Source organism: Mauremys reevesii, linkage group 1 (genome assembly GCF_016161935.1).
Source record: "Mauremys reevesii isolate NIE-2019 linkage group 1, ASM1616193v1, whole genome shotgun sequence".
In the NCBI taxonomy this organism is placed as follows: domain Eukaryota; kingdom Metazoa; phylum Chordata; order Testudines; family Geoemydidae; genus Mauremys; species Mauremys reevesii.
Window position 1 is genome coordinate 143,081,125 of NC_052623.1, and position 13,393 is coordinate 143,094,517.

At 36.8% G+C, this 13,393-nt stretch overlaps 1 protein-coding gene across 8 annotated transcripts in view; it reads right to left on the reverse strand.

The window, feature by feature from the left end:
• Nucleotides 1-3,812: 3,812 nt before the first annotated feature.
• MAP7D2 (MAP7 domain containing 2) overlaps nt 3,813-13,393 on the reverse strand; it is a 144,611-nt gene continuing 135,030 nt past the window's right edge. For 6 of the 8 annotated variants that reach the window (XM_039531905.1, XM_039531881.1, XM_039531876.1 and 3 more), the window contains 4 exons: nt 11,842-11,920; nt 10,896-11,082; nt 8,797-9,074; nt 3,813-5,507 (listed from right to left, as the gene is read on the reverse strand). In XM_039531905.1, the coding sequence (XP_039387839.1) occupies nt 8,825-9,074; nt 10,896-11,082; nt 11,842-11,920 (516 nt within the window). In that variant the 3' untranslated portion in view covers nt 3,813-5,507; nt 8,797-8,824. The remainder of the gene's footprint in view (nt 5,508-8,796; nt 9,075-10,895; nt 11,083-11,841; nt 11,921-13,393) is intronic. The other 2 variants (XM_039531887.1, XM_039531931.1) reach the window with 1 other exon arrangement.

Genomic DNA, 13,393 nt, shown 5'->3' on the forward strand with positions numbered 1-13,393 from the left:
ATATATATATATATTTATATATATATATATATTTATATATATATGTGTGTGTGTGTGTGTGTGTGTATAAGGAATAAGTAGTGATAGAAATAAGTAGTAAAACAACGTTGTTTGCTTTTATCTTTTGCTTTACTATTATATTTACAATAAATGTGGCATCTTTGCCTTATCCCTCTTAATAAGATCCTGCTGGTTTTTATTATATTGGTATAACAATATTCTACAGTGAAAGAAGTTGTAATGAAGTGGTGGCATGAGAAAATGAAAGTATGACTTTGGATTTCAAAAGACATTGATAGGTAGATGGTTAGAAGGGATTACCGATATTTATGTATATATTATGATTTTTAATATTAATGACTCAATATTAAGTTTGCACAGTCTATGAACCACCTTAGTGACATTGTTACCCCGTCCTCCATTTCTTCCAATTATTTGTTAAACCCATTTGTTGTATCTTGTTTTACATTAAATTATAAAAATCCTCAATGCAGGATCTTGTGTGTTTGTATAGCAACTAGCAAAACAGAGACCTGATTTTGATTGGAGGCACTGAGTGTTACCATAATACAAATAATTAAGTAGAGGTGATGCAATAGTATATCTGAGATGGCAATAGGTAGACTTACTGATCTAGGACACTGAGAAAGAGAAGAAGTTCAGTGTTCAGGATATCACCAGGATTATGGTTAGTAAAGAAAAATTGGAGGTTTGGGTCAAGGAAGATGAAACAGGCAAATAAGCTATTACTTATTTCCTAAATTGTGTGGGAATGTTTAGTGCTTTGATACACCCTAGAAGTCCTCTATTTATTAACAGAGTGAGAAAAGCATGGACCACAGCAGAGCAAACTTCTCCATATGGCCATAGCAATTCTGATCTGGATGCACCATCTCTAGAGGTGAGAGGATTATTCAGTCTCTGTGCGCATTCAATTTTTGATTTGACAGCTGTGGTACAAATTGCCTTCAACTAAAAATTGGACTAAGAGCAACCTAATTTCACAAGACATCCGTGAGGATTTTTAGTCATGAGGGCTGACTGTCTTGGGAATGGTAATGTAGAGGTGAAAACTCTGGTCTTGATTCTGAACTCACACCAGTGTAAATTAGGAGTGACCTTAGAGAAGTCACTAGAGTTAAACCCTGTAACACTGGATGTCATTTCTAATCCCCTGGTCAATCCACTTCTCCAGGGAATTGAGGATGGTCAGTTATGTTCATAATTCTCCATATTTATGAAAGATGCTAATAATTTTCTTTTTGGGGATGTTGCCATGTTAGGTAAAAAAAGAGGTTTTAGACCACAATAGAATAGTTTTGCCTTTATTTTAAGAGAAAAGTTATTGTGATGACATAAGGGACACCTGAATTTTTGAAAGTTCAGTATTGTATTATGCCTGCATTGCCCTAACATTGCCAGCCACTGGCCTGCACTCTGTCTTTCCATGGGATTAACAAGTACTGCTCATATGTAGTATTTGGTAAATATGTGGCTGTCATTCTCAGAAAAATACAGGAAATAATAGTATGAGAATAATTTTCCAGTTTATGATCTCATCTCACACCCATGAAAATTCTTCTATAATTAGATATTTCTGGATATTTGGGGGTCCAATCCTGTGAAGTGCTGAGCACTCTCAACTCCCATTAACTTCAGTGACTCTTCTTAACCTGCGCACGTATGGCTGAAATATACAGCTCATGTGATTGCTTGCCAAAATAAAGAAATAAAACATTCTCAGTTCAAGGACTATGTAAATCATGTCACTCATTACTGCAGTCTTCTACTTTTCTAATTTCCTCTCAGGCTGAGCTAGCATCTCTCTAACACACACTCAGGCTGGATTTCAGACAGGCTGCATGTCTAATTGTGAACCATGAGACCCTGGCTTCTAGGTCATTTTGATCCTGCATGTTGCAGGGTTCAGATACTCATCCAAACCATTGGTTGGGAAACAAGTTTACACTATTTACTTGGTTTTCAATGATCAAATATACTGTAAGAACTTCTCACCATATTTCAGTACTTCCGTCTGTGCAAAATGAGGAAACAGAGTGGAAAACAAGTGTAATAAAACTCTTCTGAAGGACAAGACATTGTTAGCTTGCATTTTAGATTTTTTTAAAAAAAAGCTTAAAACCCTTTCCCTCTTTACTCCCTGCTTTCAAATTTAAATTCTTTCCCATAAAATACTTTCTTAATAGACAAAATAGATAATTGATGATTAGCAGAGTGAGCAGTAGTACTCTCTAATTTTCAGACACGAGAGCTTATACAGATGATAAAGGACTGTGTACTAATGAAAATCAGCTGCATCGCATTGTTGACTCAAACTAAATTTGTGATCCATTATAACCCTCAGATCCTTTTCAGCAGTACTACCACCTAGCTAGTTATTCCCCTTTTGTAGTTGTGCATTTGTCCTTCCCAAGTGAAGTACTTTGCATTTGTCTTTACTGAATTCAGACCAGTTCTCCAATTCATCAAGGTCATTTTGAATTCTAACCCTGTCCTCCAAAGTGCTTGTAATCCCTCCCAGTTTGGTGTCATCTGCAAATTGTGTAAGCACACTCTCCACTTGGTAATTCAGGTCATTAATGAAAGTTAAATAGTACCACACCCAGGACTGACCCCTGGGGGACCCCACTATCTATGCCCTCCCAATTTGATAGTGAACCACTGACAACTACTCTGAGTACCATCTTTCAACTAGTTGTGTACCCACCTTATAGTAATTTTGCTCTAGTCCAGTAGTGTAAATACTTTTCTATAGTTTCACCTTAGCAATGTAGTGTATGATTTCATCTAACACAAAGAAACAGGCTTATTTCAGTGGTTCTCCAACAATTCCATTCTGTGGATCACTTCATAACAAAGATCACTTTCATCCACTTCTCTACTGAATGGTTCTCAAATGGTTTAATTCTGTAGAACTCTAGAAAGAACTTGGAGGACCACCTGTGGTGCACAGACTGTAGTTCCAGGACCACTGTCCTATACAAAGAAAGTCCATTGCATAGTTCTGAACCACAGCAGCAAATATGAATACCAGTACAAAGAGTAAGAACATGAATTAAGGCCCCATCCCCGACACATTCTATTTTCTACAAGATCAGTAACCCCAGATATTCAGCCAAATCCTGCTGAGAAAATCTTTGGAAGTCAGTAAGAAAAGGATCTGAAGTTATTTATATGTACACCTATCTGTGTCTCCTCCTATCATCTTAGGATGCAACTGTATTGAGAAATCACATACAGGACCCAGTGTACCATAGAACTCAAATGAGCATGTGTTGAAACACTATGATAGAAAGAAATATCTTGGATGACAGAGGTAACGTATTAGTACATTCTAAAATGTATCAGACATATATTTGATATTTTGCATTAAAATTATTTTGTTTTATTTTACTTTTATTTAAAACAAATGTTTGCAGACTGCTCCTCCCCAAGAGTTCAATGGACTGTTAGTCATTACATTGAACAAGCTGATCTCTTTCTAAAAAGATCTTTGGCTTTAGTCTAAGGAGCAGTTTATATTTTAGGCTGCTTTGTAATGTGGCTAATTCACAGTTCATGCACCTGAGAGAAGACTAGTAAGAGAACAGAGCAGCCTATAGAAGCAAATCACCACATCAGATTGAAAACAAAAGGTAAAAAGATAAGTATTTTGAGAAGCTAAGGGACTATCCCTTAATTTAGTATTAAGCCTTGCTGAGAAAACCACCACAAATCAAACTGCCCCCCCCCCCATTTTTAAGTAGTTTTGCCATGATTATTTGGAGGGGGAAAAAAAGCTAGGAAACAAGTCAGACTCAAATGAAAATGTATTTCACTCTTATACATGCTATACATGTCATGCAAGTGAGGTAATCTACAGGTTATACAACGACACCATAATAAAATATAACATCTCAGGTGACATCTGCCAAACACAATATATCAAGCAAAACAAACATGATTAGTTTGTTTTGGTTCTTTATTATTTAGGAAACAACTGTAGGACTAATTTGGAAGACACGATACCATGCTACAGCTTACTGAACAGTCACTAGAAAGGTATTTTTCTGAAATACACCAACATAAAAAGAACGATTGTTATAGGCATGTTTTCTTTATATACTCACACACAGGTTCATTGGCTACTTCAACCTTTAAACAGTTGCTGGCTTTAAAAGCAGAAGAACATGGTTACAATTGAGACCAAGCTACACTGTAAACTTCTCTACATATAAAAGTTTCTACTTTTTTGTTAGTCTCCAAACAGAATTGTAGTGACGTTTTTAAAAGATTTGGACAAAAATGTCCTCCAGGCAGCACAGAATATAGGATAAAAGTTACCATAGTTCACCAAAAGAAATAAAACTAACCAAATACATCGTATGGCACATAATGTCTACATTTTACATTCTTGATATGAATTTTCCCATATAGATGTTTGTTGAGTACTAAGGAGTATATTGTTATATAGGTGAAAATATTATGTGAGAGAGAGACAGTGTCTCATAGACTTAGTATTTCCGTTGCAATATCTGTATATTGTTTTACCGCTGATTATATTTTTTGTTGAGTCTGTCACAAAATAGACACAAAATAGTTGTCTACATGAATGAAAGCCTGCTGGTATTAATAATTGATCTCAAATAGTTAACTCAACATTTATCTGAACCCCATGACATACTTGCTTAGAACTACTGCAGTTATGGAATACATATTAAAGAACTGTAATGGGTATTATGCCTACATTGTTTACAAGTGTTATATCAAGGGAGTTTTAAAGATTTCAGCGAGAGTCAACCCAAGGCTTTATTAGTACTGTATTAACAAACTGCTTTGTCACTATTGACTTAAAAAAAAAAAGACAAAATAGTCATGTGTGATGCATTGTAGCAGGGGGATAAATCTAACCCTCCATAGTCTGTACGGAGGCTCCTTTGATTCCAGCAGTTGAATAATTATTTGTTTTCATGCTTCCTCAATTCTAGTTTTGCAATTATACACCTGCAAAAAAGAGTTGCCGAGAACTCTTCAGTATTGTTCCCCATTTAAAAAAATAGGCACAGAGCTAAAGTACAGTACATTATTTAATTTCAACGCACTGTGGGCAAACCTCATAGTATTTACAAGAAAATGACATCGAGTACTTGTATGATAAAACCGAAGGAAGAATGATTTTAAAATAAAATGCACAGGGTAAAAATCACAGTGAAGTATTCAGATGAAATTTAAATTAAAAAAAAAAAAGTAGTAAGACCTTTATTAGCAGCTGAAGCCAAAATTCTAAAGCACAATGAATCTTCCCTGAAACCAATCAAGGCTATAGATTCCTGGCGTCTACCAAGAACAGCCAGTTATTCAACATACCACTTGGGAAGACAAAGTTATATTCAGCTCTGATTATGTGAAATCCAGTGTTCAAAGACTGCAGAAGCTCTTTCAGATGACAAGCTCATATTTTACTGCCCGCAGCATGACAGGACGTATATCCTCCATAAATACTTCCTCTGTCAATTAAAAACACACCCAAACAGTTTATGTAAGTAAAATAGCTCCAATTTTTATAACTGAACTGATTCTCTTGCAATAAAGTACAATGCTACACGTAATGTTAAGACTATCAGTATATCATACTGTATGTCACTTAGCTTGCAGACTTTCCAGGAAAAGGCCTGTTACTTAACTGTCTGTACAATGCTGCGTACAGCTACAGTACTCAACCATAATAAATGGCAATCACTACCACATTCCACATTGCTGCATACTTAACTGGTCCTGCTTTTAACTGTTCTTTGTGATTAAATTGAAATGAGATATAATTAAGGACTATCATAACTAATAGGGAAGGTTGCATAGCTCTTTAAAGAAAAGAGAATACACATCTATATTTTTCATTATACCCTGAGTTTCATTAAAATGTTTAAGTTAAACAGGTAGCTTCAATTGCATTAATGTAACTGATTTGGGTACCAGTGCAGATCAACAAAAAGTCTTAAACATTGTATTAAGTGTTAGGATATAGATATTCAGGCCTGTCTGCAAAGGCCTATACTTTAAGAATTTAGGTGTATTTTTATCACTTAGCTAGTTATAGAGGTATAAAAGAGAGAATCAAAATCACTGTCTCTGTAATGGCCTTCTTTTACTGTGACTATCTGAGGCCTGGTTCTTCGGCTAAGCAGCAAAGGCAGCCATAAGCTGGGAAGTGTATGGTCACATCCTCACATTCCAAACTAGTCACATTGAAATAAGGTGCTATTGGGCTGTTAGGAATACAATCCTGTCCTGATATTCCTATCACCTCCAGAGAAAGAGAAGAGCCTAGAAGATGTAAAAGGAAACTTAGTTTGATAGCATCCTGTCTGGCAAGAACTCACTTATCAATAGACACAGCTGGAAAACCCTTATGTCTGTATAGATGTAGTTGTGAAATCCTCACTTCTGTATTGTTTTGTATGTTTATTTGCATGGTCTCTGTCTGGTTCTCTGATTGTTTCTGTCTGCTGTATAATTAATTTTGTTGGGTGTAAGCCAATTAAGGTGGTGGGGTATAATTGGTTAAATAACCATGTTACAGTATGTTAGGATTGGTTAGTTAAATTTCAGTAAGATGATTGGTTAAGGTATAGCTAAGCAAAACTCAGGTTTTACTATATAGTCTGCAATCAGGAAGGGTGGGGGGAAAATGGGAACAGGGACTGGGGATGGGGGAATTGGGATCATGTTTTGCTAAAGGGGGAATGAGAACAGGGGATGGGAACAGGAACAGGGACACAGGCAAGGCTCTGTGGTGTCAGAGCAGGGAAGGGGGACACTGAGGAAGAAAACTGGAATCATGCTTGCTGGAAGTTCACCCCAATAAACATCCAATTGTTTGTGCCTTTGGACTTCGGGTATTGTTGCTCTCTGTTCATGTGAGAAGGACCAGGGAAGTGAGAGGGTGAAGGAATAAGCCCCCTAACATCAAATACTGACTACTGTCTGTATAATTCACAAAATAAAGATACTGTCCTCTGCCAGACACACAATTTACATCTTTAGTTCTGAACTATGCAATGAGTTCCTGCATTGATGGCTCAACTGCCAGCATGGAACCAATCTGGATTCCACTCCTAGCTGGACATGAGCTAGCTCCCCACTCCTCCTGGCTGTGGTTGGAAACCAGGAGCAGGGAGAGGTAGGGCATGACAGGGGTTCCCATCAGGGACAAAGTGGGGCCAGTAAAAACTTACGATAGGAAAGCATACTGGTGTGATCCATCTTTCCAACAGCCGAACAAGCTTCCCCTTTCCTCCGTGATGCCGTCCTTACCTATTTATGATCTATAGAGTACCAAGAATGTGCAAGGTGCTTTACAGACTAGTATGAAGACAAAAAACCTACACCAAGAAAGTTGCAATCCAAGCAGTGACTGAAAGGAAACTGCAGGAAGATGAATGGGGAAACTCAAAGAGCAAGGTGAGCAAACGTTGAGGATGAGACAAATCTTGCAAGTTCCACACTTTTCCGATTATCTATTTGGGGTTTATTTTCCTTTGTTATATTTTTACATCTTTTCCTTTCACATTTTTGTACTTTGTACTGAGGATTCTCATTCATCTGACTAGTTAATAATTAAACTGCAGAGAGCTCTAAAGTTAATAGGCCTTTTGGAACAGGCTGTGTCGTAAGGAAACCTTGAAGGTAGAGAGGGGGGATGTATGACAAAATGGGTAAGGACAGAGGCTCCCAAGCATACAATGGAGGCTATATGAAAAGAAGACGACAAAATTAGGAGGGAGGAGCACAACATGAAGCAAACAGTTAGCTGTTCTGCTTGGGCACAGCAGAGGGAGCAAGAAGAGATGATGAAAGGAATGGTGAATTGAAAGGTAAAAGGGAGTGAAGTTCTGCAAGTCCTTGAAGGATAGGAAAAGTAGTTTGAATTTGACACAGGTGGCGAACAAGTTGCTCTAAAACCTAGGAAAATGCTCTTTCCCCAAGATGTTCAACAGCTGGAGATTAACCTATATTCCAAGGGTTCACAAGGTTTCTCTTGTGTCACTTGATCTCAAAAAATGGAGTAGAAGTGTTCAGATAAAGGAACACTTAAGTGATTGGGGAATTATATTTTAGTAGATTTCAGGAAGACTAGGATTATTTCATTTGAAAGGGGAAGAGTAAGTAGTATGATAGGGGTATAAAAAAAGACTAAAAATGTAGAGAAGGCTGAACATTTACTCCTATTTACCCTTCCCCATAATACAAGAATAAGAGGAAATTAGAAGAGAATTTAGAACTGATAACAGTAAAAGCTTTTTATGTTACATTTAATTAATCTGTGAAAGTGTTGGCTGCAGGGTATTCAGACAAAAAGTTTAGCACATATCAGAAAAGGATCAGAATATTGTTTTAAAAGAAGAGTAAGAATAGCATCTGTTACCCTAGTATACTAGCTAGGGTAAAATTACAAGGACCATCACTTCTCATACCTTAGAGTTACAGTTAAGATCTGGAGAGTTCTGCTTTGTTATACATCGGAGCACTCTGAAGGTTTATACCTTGCTCTGAGGTACACTGTTTAACACAGACTGCACACTAAGACAGGATTCAGGACTAAGTGGACCATTCCTCTTTTCCACGATGCCAATTCTTACATTCCTATTTAGTCTACTATCGGAAGATTATGCCAAATTTAAATGTCCAGGAGCCTAACTCTCAACATCCAGTAGTGCGAGCAGCATATTAATCTAAAAAGTGTGCTATCTACACTCCCAATAACTTGTCAGATCTTAGATATTTCTCACAATATTGTACCTTCATCTGTACAACAGTCGTGGGGTTGTCAACAGATGGAGTTAAGTGTATTCTCCTGCCCAGGACTGTTAAATCCATCAATCAAGTTTTTGTTACAATCATCCAGACTAATGTTTTCACTGGATATCTTGGAGTAAGTGGCCTGTCCTGTGAAATCCAAGAGATCTTCAAGAGCCTTGGAATTACTTGTTCCATTTTGGTCCATAGAAACACCGGGAATGAGTTCATTCATGGGTGAAAATTCTGGGATAGATATAAGTTCTTCTTTTGAAACAGGGCTGTATGAAAGACAGAAAGGAAAAAGCAGAATAAAAGTCTTGTAAGCTCTTAGTGTTCATGAAAAGGTTTATGACAGCCCTGAAAGCTGTTCTATTTATCCTCAGAACAGATACAACATGCCTCAGCATTATGTGCCCAACTCATACACAAGGGAGCCAACTTATAGAGGAGAGAAAGTAATTCTGTCTTCATACTCCTTAAACGTTGGCCTTGATGGTGGCTGCATGGCATCGACACAGTCCAGTAGGAACTGGACTGAGATTACAAACTCATTTCAGAGAGGCTGGATTCCAACTGGTGACCCAGAGGTTAAAAAAGGCTGAATATTCCACTCCCTGCGCCCTCAGGTACCTTATATTTACCATTTTTAATTGCATCTTACTAATTCTGCAAAGGTTTACACACATACTCCATGAACAGCAAGTAGTCACACTGGCTTCAATGCATAAATTTCAGTTAAGCTTGTGGATAAATCTTTGCAGGATCATGGTCTCAAATTGTTAATTTTGCACAGTACAGATTTCAAAGATATATTAGACCATGTGAAAATTGTGAAACCATGTGAAATTTAAAAAGCTAACTTTTACAGAACAAACTAAATGCAGCACAACAAGGGAATTTAAATTCTACGGTTGCTGGGAACTACAGTTCTGAATTCCTTTATTTTAGTAAAATCTCATATTTAATATGGCATTAATGTAGGTTTTTTAATCAATGGGTCAAATTTGGCCCTATTGCAACTCTAATTACTTCAATAGTTATGCAATGCATCCATTTGTGATGACGTTAGGTTCATTTAATTTTCAGCTTTTTCATGTTATGTTATGTCTAAAGATTATACCAAGATTTTAACAAGAACCATCTTTTATTAAAATTGCATTTGAAATCTACCCATGCCCTTTTGACTATTTGTTAAAGAAACTGGAGAAAGTAAGCAAAGATTGTAGACATTTATATATCAATGTTTGGCATAGATATATAATATATTTATAACCTTAAATATAGTGTTCATTCCCCCATAACGTTATAACTAAAAATTAAATGAACATTGTGATAAATGGATCCACTGTATAATTACTGAAGTAATTAGAGTTGCATCAGGGCTTAATCTGGCCCATTGATTAAAAAAACCTACATTAATGCAATATTACATATGAGATTTTACTAAAATCAAGGAATTCAGAACTATGGTTCTGAGCAATCTTAAAATTTCAATTTCCTTGTTGCACACACTGTACAATAAGAGTCTTTCACCCAAGATCCCATAATGCTTGTTTACTTGCTTACTTCATATTGTTTACTTGTTGCCAAATATTTGTTATATTGACATGAATTAAAAGACTTAAGATTAAAATAATTGAAAATGTGAATGTTGAAACTGTAACCTGCAGCATTATTTGTACAACACAATGACTTATATGCTACTGCTTTATTGTTCTGGTACAAAACACAATCTGATATTTGAATACCCATTTTCACAGCAATACAGCATGTGAACTCTATGGACAATCCAAAATGTTTGGGCACGTTTGTGTGCACTTAGCAAGTGAGAACTATGGAAGAGCTTAATTATTTTGCAGGATATGAGAGTGAGATAAGAGATTGTAATTATCCTTCAATCTGAAAGTGCATTTACTTCTTGAGAGCACACTACTAGTCAGAACATACAAAGAGTAGTTACATAGGAGTCCATATTTGGGGTTGGGCTGTGCAGAGAGATAGATTAACAAATGAAATGAGAGAACTGCATATGTCTTGGTGGGTTGGTTTTGGTTTTCTGAACAGTTACTTAAAAGTTATGTGTTTCATGTGACGTGTACCTCACATCCATAGACTGAACCTCATCTGTTGAATCATCCATGCTGTTAGATTTCCCATCAATGGCATCCAGCTGAATAAGCCCCGTAACTGACTTAAGTCCATTAGAAAATATATCTCGAGAAAGTGTTTCATCAGCAACACATCCTAAGCCTTTACTCTCCTGGCAGGCTGTCAGTCCATTGATTTCTATAAAAGAACCTCATTAGGAAGCAATAGCAGTGTTTATATTTAAAAATCATAAAATTATTTGAGTCACAGAAATTAGAGATGAAAGTGACCCATCATATTATCTTGTCAATCACCCTGCTATTGTAGGACAGTTTGAAAAAGAAACAAGATAATATATTATCTTTTACAACATGCACAGAGAAGCCCTAGAGAAGGGGAAAAAATACGGAATAGTCACACTTCACTATATACCCATTTTTCATTCATCATTTTTATATATCTATATATATATATATATATATATATATATATATATATATATATATATATATATATATATATATATATATATGCTGTTAGCAAACCAAATTAAATGCAAAAGGGACTGTATTTTAAAACAATGTTTAAAAAGCATGTCAAGCTTGGCTGTAGGGGAGAATATTTCTAGAGAAGCTACAAAACAGGAACTAGATTACAATGAACAAACAGAAATCTGCAGGCTAGAATAACTTTATATAAATGCTACCTGGGACATGCTGTGGAGTAGAATATTGCCCATCAGGATAGCTGCCTCCTGCTTCTACATTTACCATGCTTTGGTAAACCAAAGATGTTCTATTTTCTTATGTTTAACATATTTACACTTAAATGTATTTGTCCCTTTTCTGAATGAAAACACAGCATCTGTGATCATACAGCACTATCTGAGGTTATGGATTTTTGTTTTCAAGTTATCAAGACTGAATATTGCTCTAAACAAAAATGAAGGGCTTTTACCTGTTTGACTGAGAACAAGAGTTTTTGGTTGCTTTTCCACAGTCAAAGGTGATGGTATCTCCAGTTTGGGTTCTTCCTTCTGTAACCAAATAATGTTTTAACTGCATTAGATGCAAGGCCCTAAGATTCAGGGAACTGACTGGACTCAGAACCTTTAAAAAAAAAAAAACTCTGCTGGTTAATAAACAATTGTTCCTAGAATGCTTTTTCTCAGTTACAGTACATTCAAGCACATAAAGCAAAAACTACAAAACACAGAATTTTATCGTTAGGATGCATCTATTGTAGAAGTATTCCCTACACTGCCAGAGTAGTTACTCAGAGTACACATGGTCTTGTGAAATTATCCTCATTTCCCTCTTTGGGATGCAGAGGCACGAGGTGTGCAAGGAAGACATAAAGGGAAGAGCAGAGGCTCAAGTGAATGGTGGTAGGGGAGTGGACGGGATAGGACAGTGCCAGAAGGGGGTCAGAAAGTTGACTGAGATGGATGGGGAAATCCTGCATGGCTGGGAGAATGGAGGCTGAAGAAAGACAAGATGCAAGAGATGTACTTTAAATTAGGCCACAATTTTATTAACGCATTTTGGAAATACCTGGCAAGGATTGTATGGTGCTGGTCATTCTTTCCTTAATAATTCCCCCTATTTGTGAGGGCTGCCAACAGCCCTCTGGACTTCCTGCCTGGCCCCAGCTCATTGCTGGGTCCTCACTGCCCTCCTCTCATATGAAGGTTAAGAATGGGTGGGGGTATGAGGTTGTCTCCCTGCTATGCCAGATGGTAGGAGTCCCATTTCCCCAGGAGATGCCTTTCCCATATATCCACTTCCAATTGGTTCATCAGGGAACCAGATCCTCCATGCAATCAGTAACTCCACTGGATACCTACTAAGCTGAGACAACATGAACCTTTGTTCCTGACCTGCCCCACCAGGTCCCTGAGCTGCAGAAAACCCCCACTCCATCTCAGTCACTCTGGCAGTGAGAGAAATTCCTTCCCAGGCCCCAGCAAAGCAGCTGGTGTAGTGTCCACCACAGACAATAAAACCCAGTCTTACTATGATCCATGGGTGGGAGCTACTGTCCTTGGGAATGAAATATAAATACTAGGGCTGTCAAGTGATTAAAAAAATTAATCGCAATTAATCGCACTGTTAAACAATAATAATAATTTATATAAATATTTTTGAATGTTTCCCACATTTTCAAATATATTGATTTCAATTACAACAGAGAATACAAAGTGTACAGTGCTCACTTCATATTTATTTTTTATTATAAATATTTGCACTGTAAAAATAAAAGAACTCATATTTTTCAATTCACTTAATACATGTACGGTAGTGCAATCTCTATCGTGAAAGAGGATTTTGTGTTACATAACTGCACTCAGAAACAAAACAATGTAAAACTTAAGAGCCTACAAGTCCACTCAGTCCTACTTCCTGTTCAGCCAATCGCTCAGACAAACAAGTTTGTTTACATTTGCAGAAAATAAAGCTGCCCACTTCTTGTTTACAATGTCGTCTGAAAGTGAGAACAGGTGTTCACT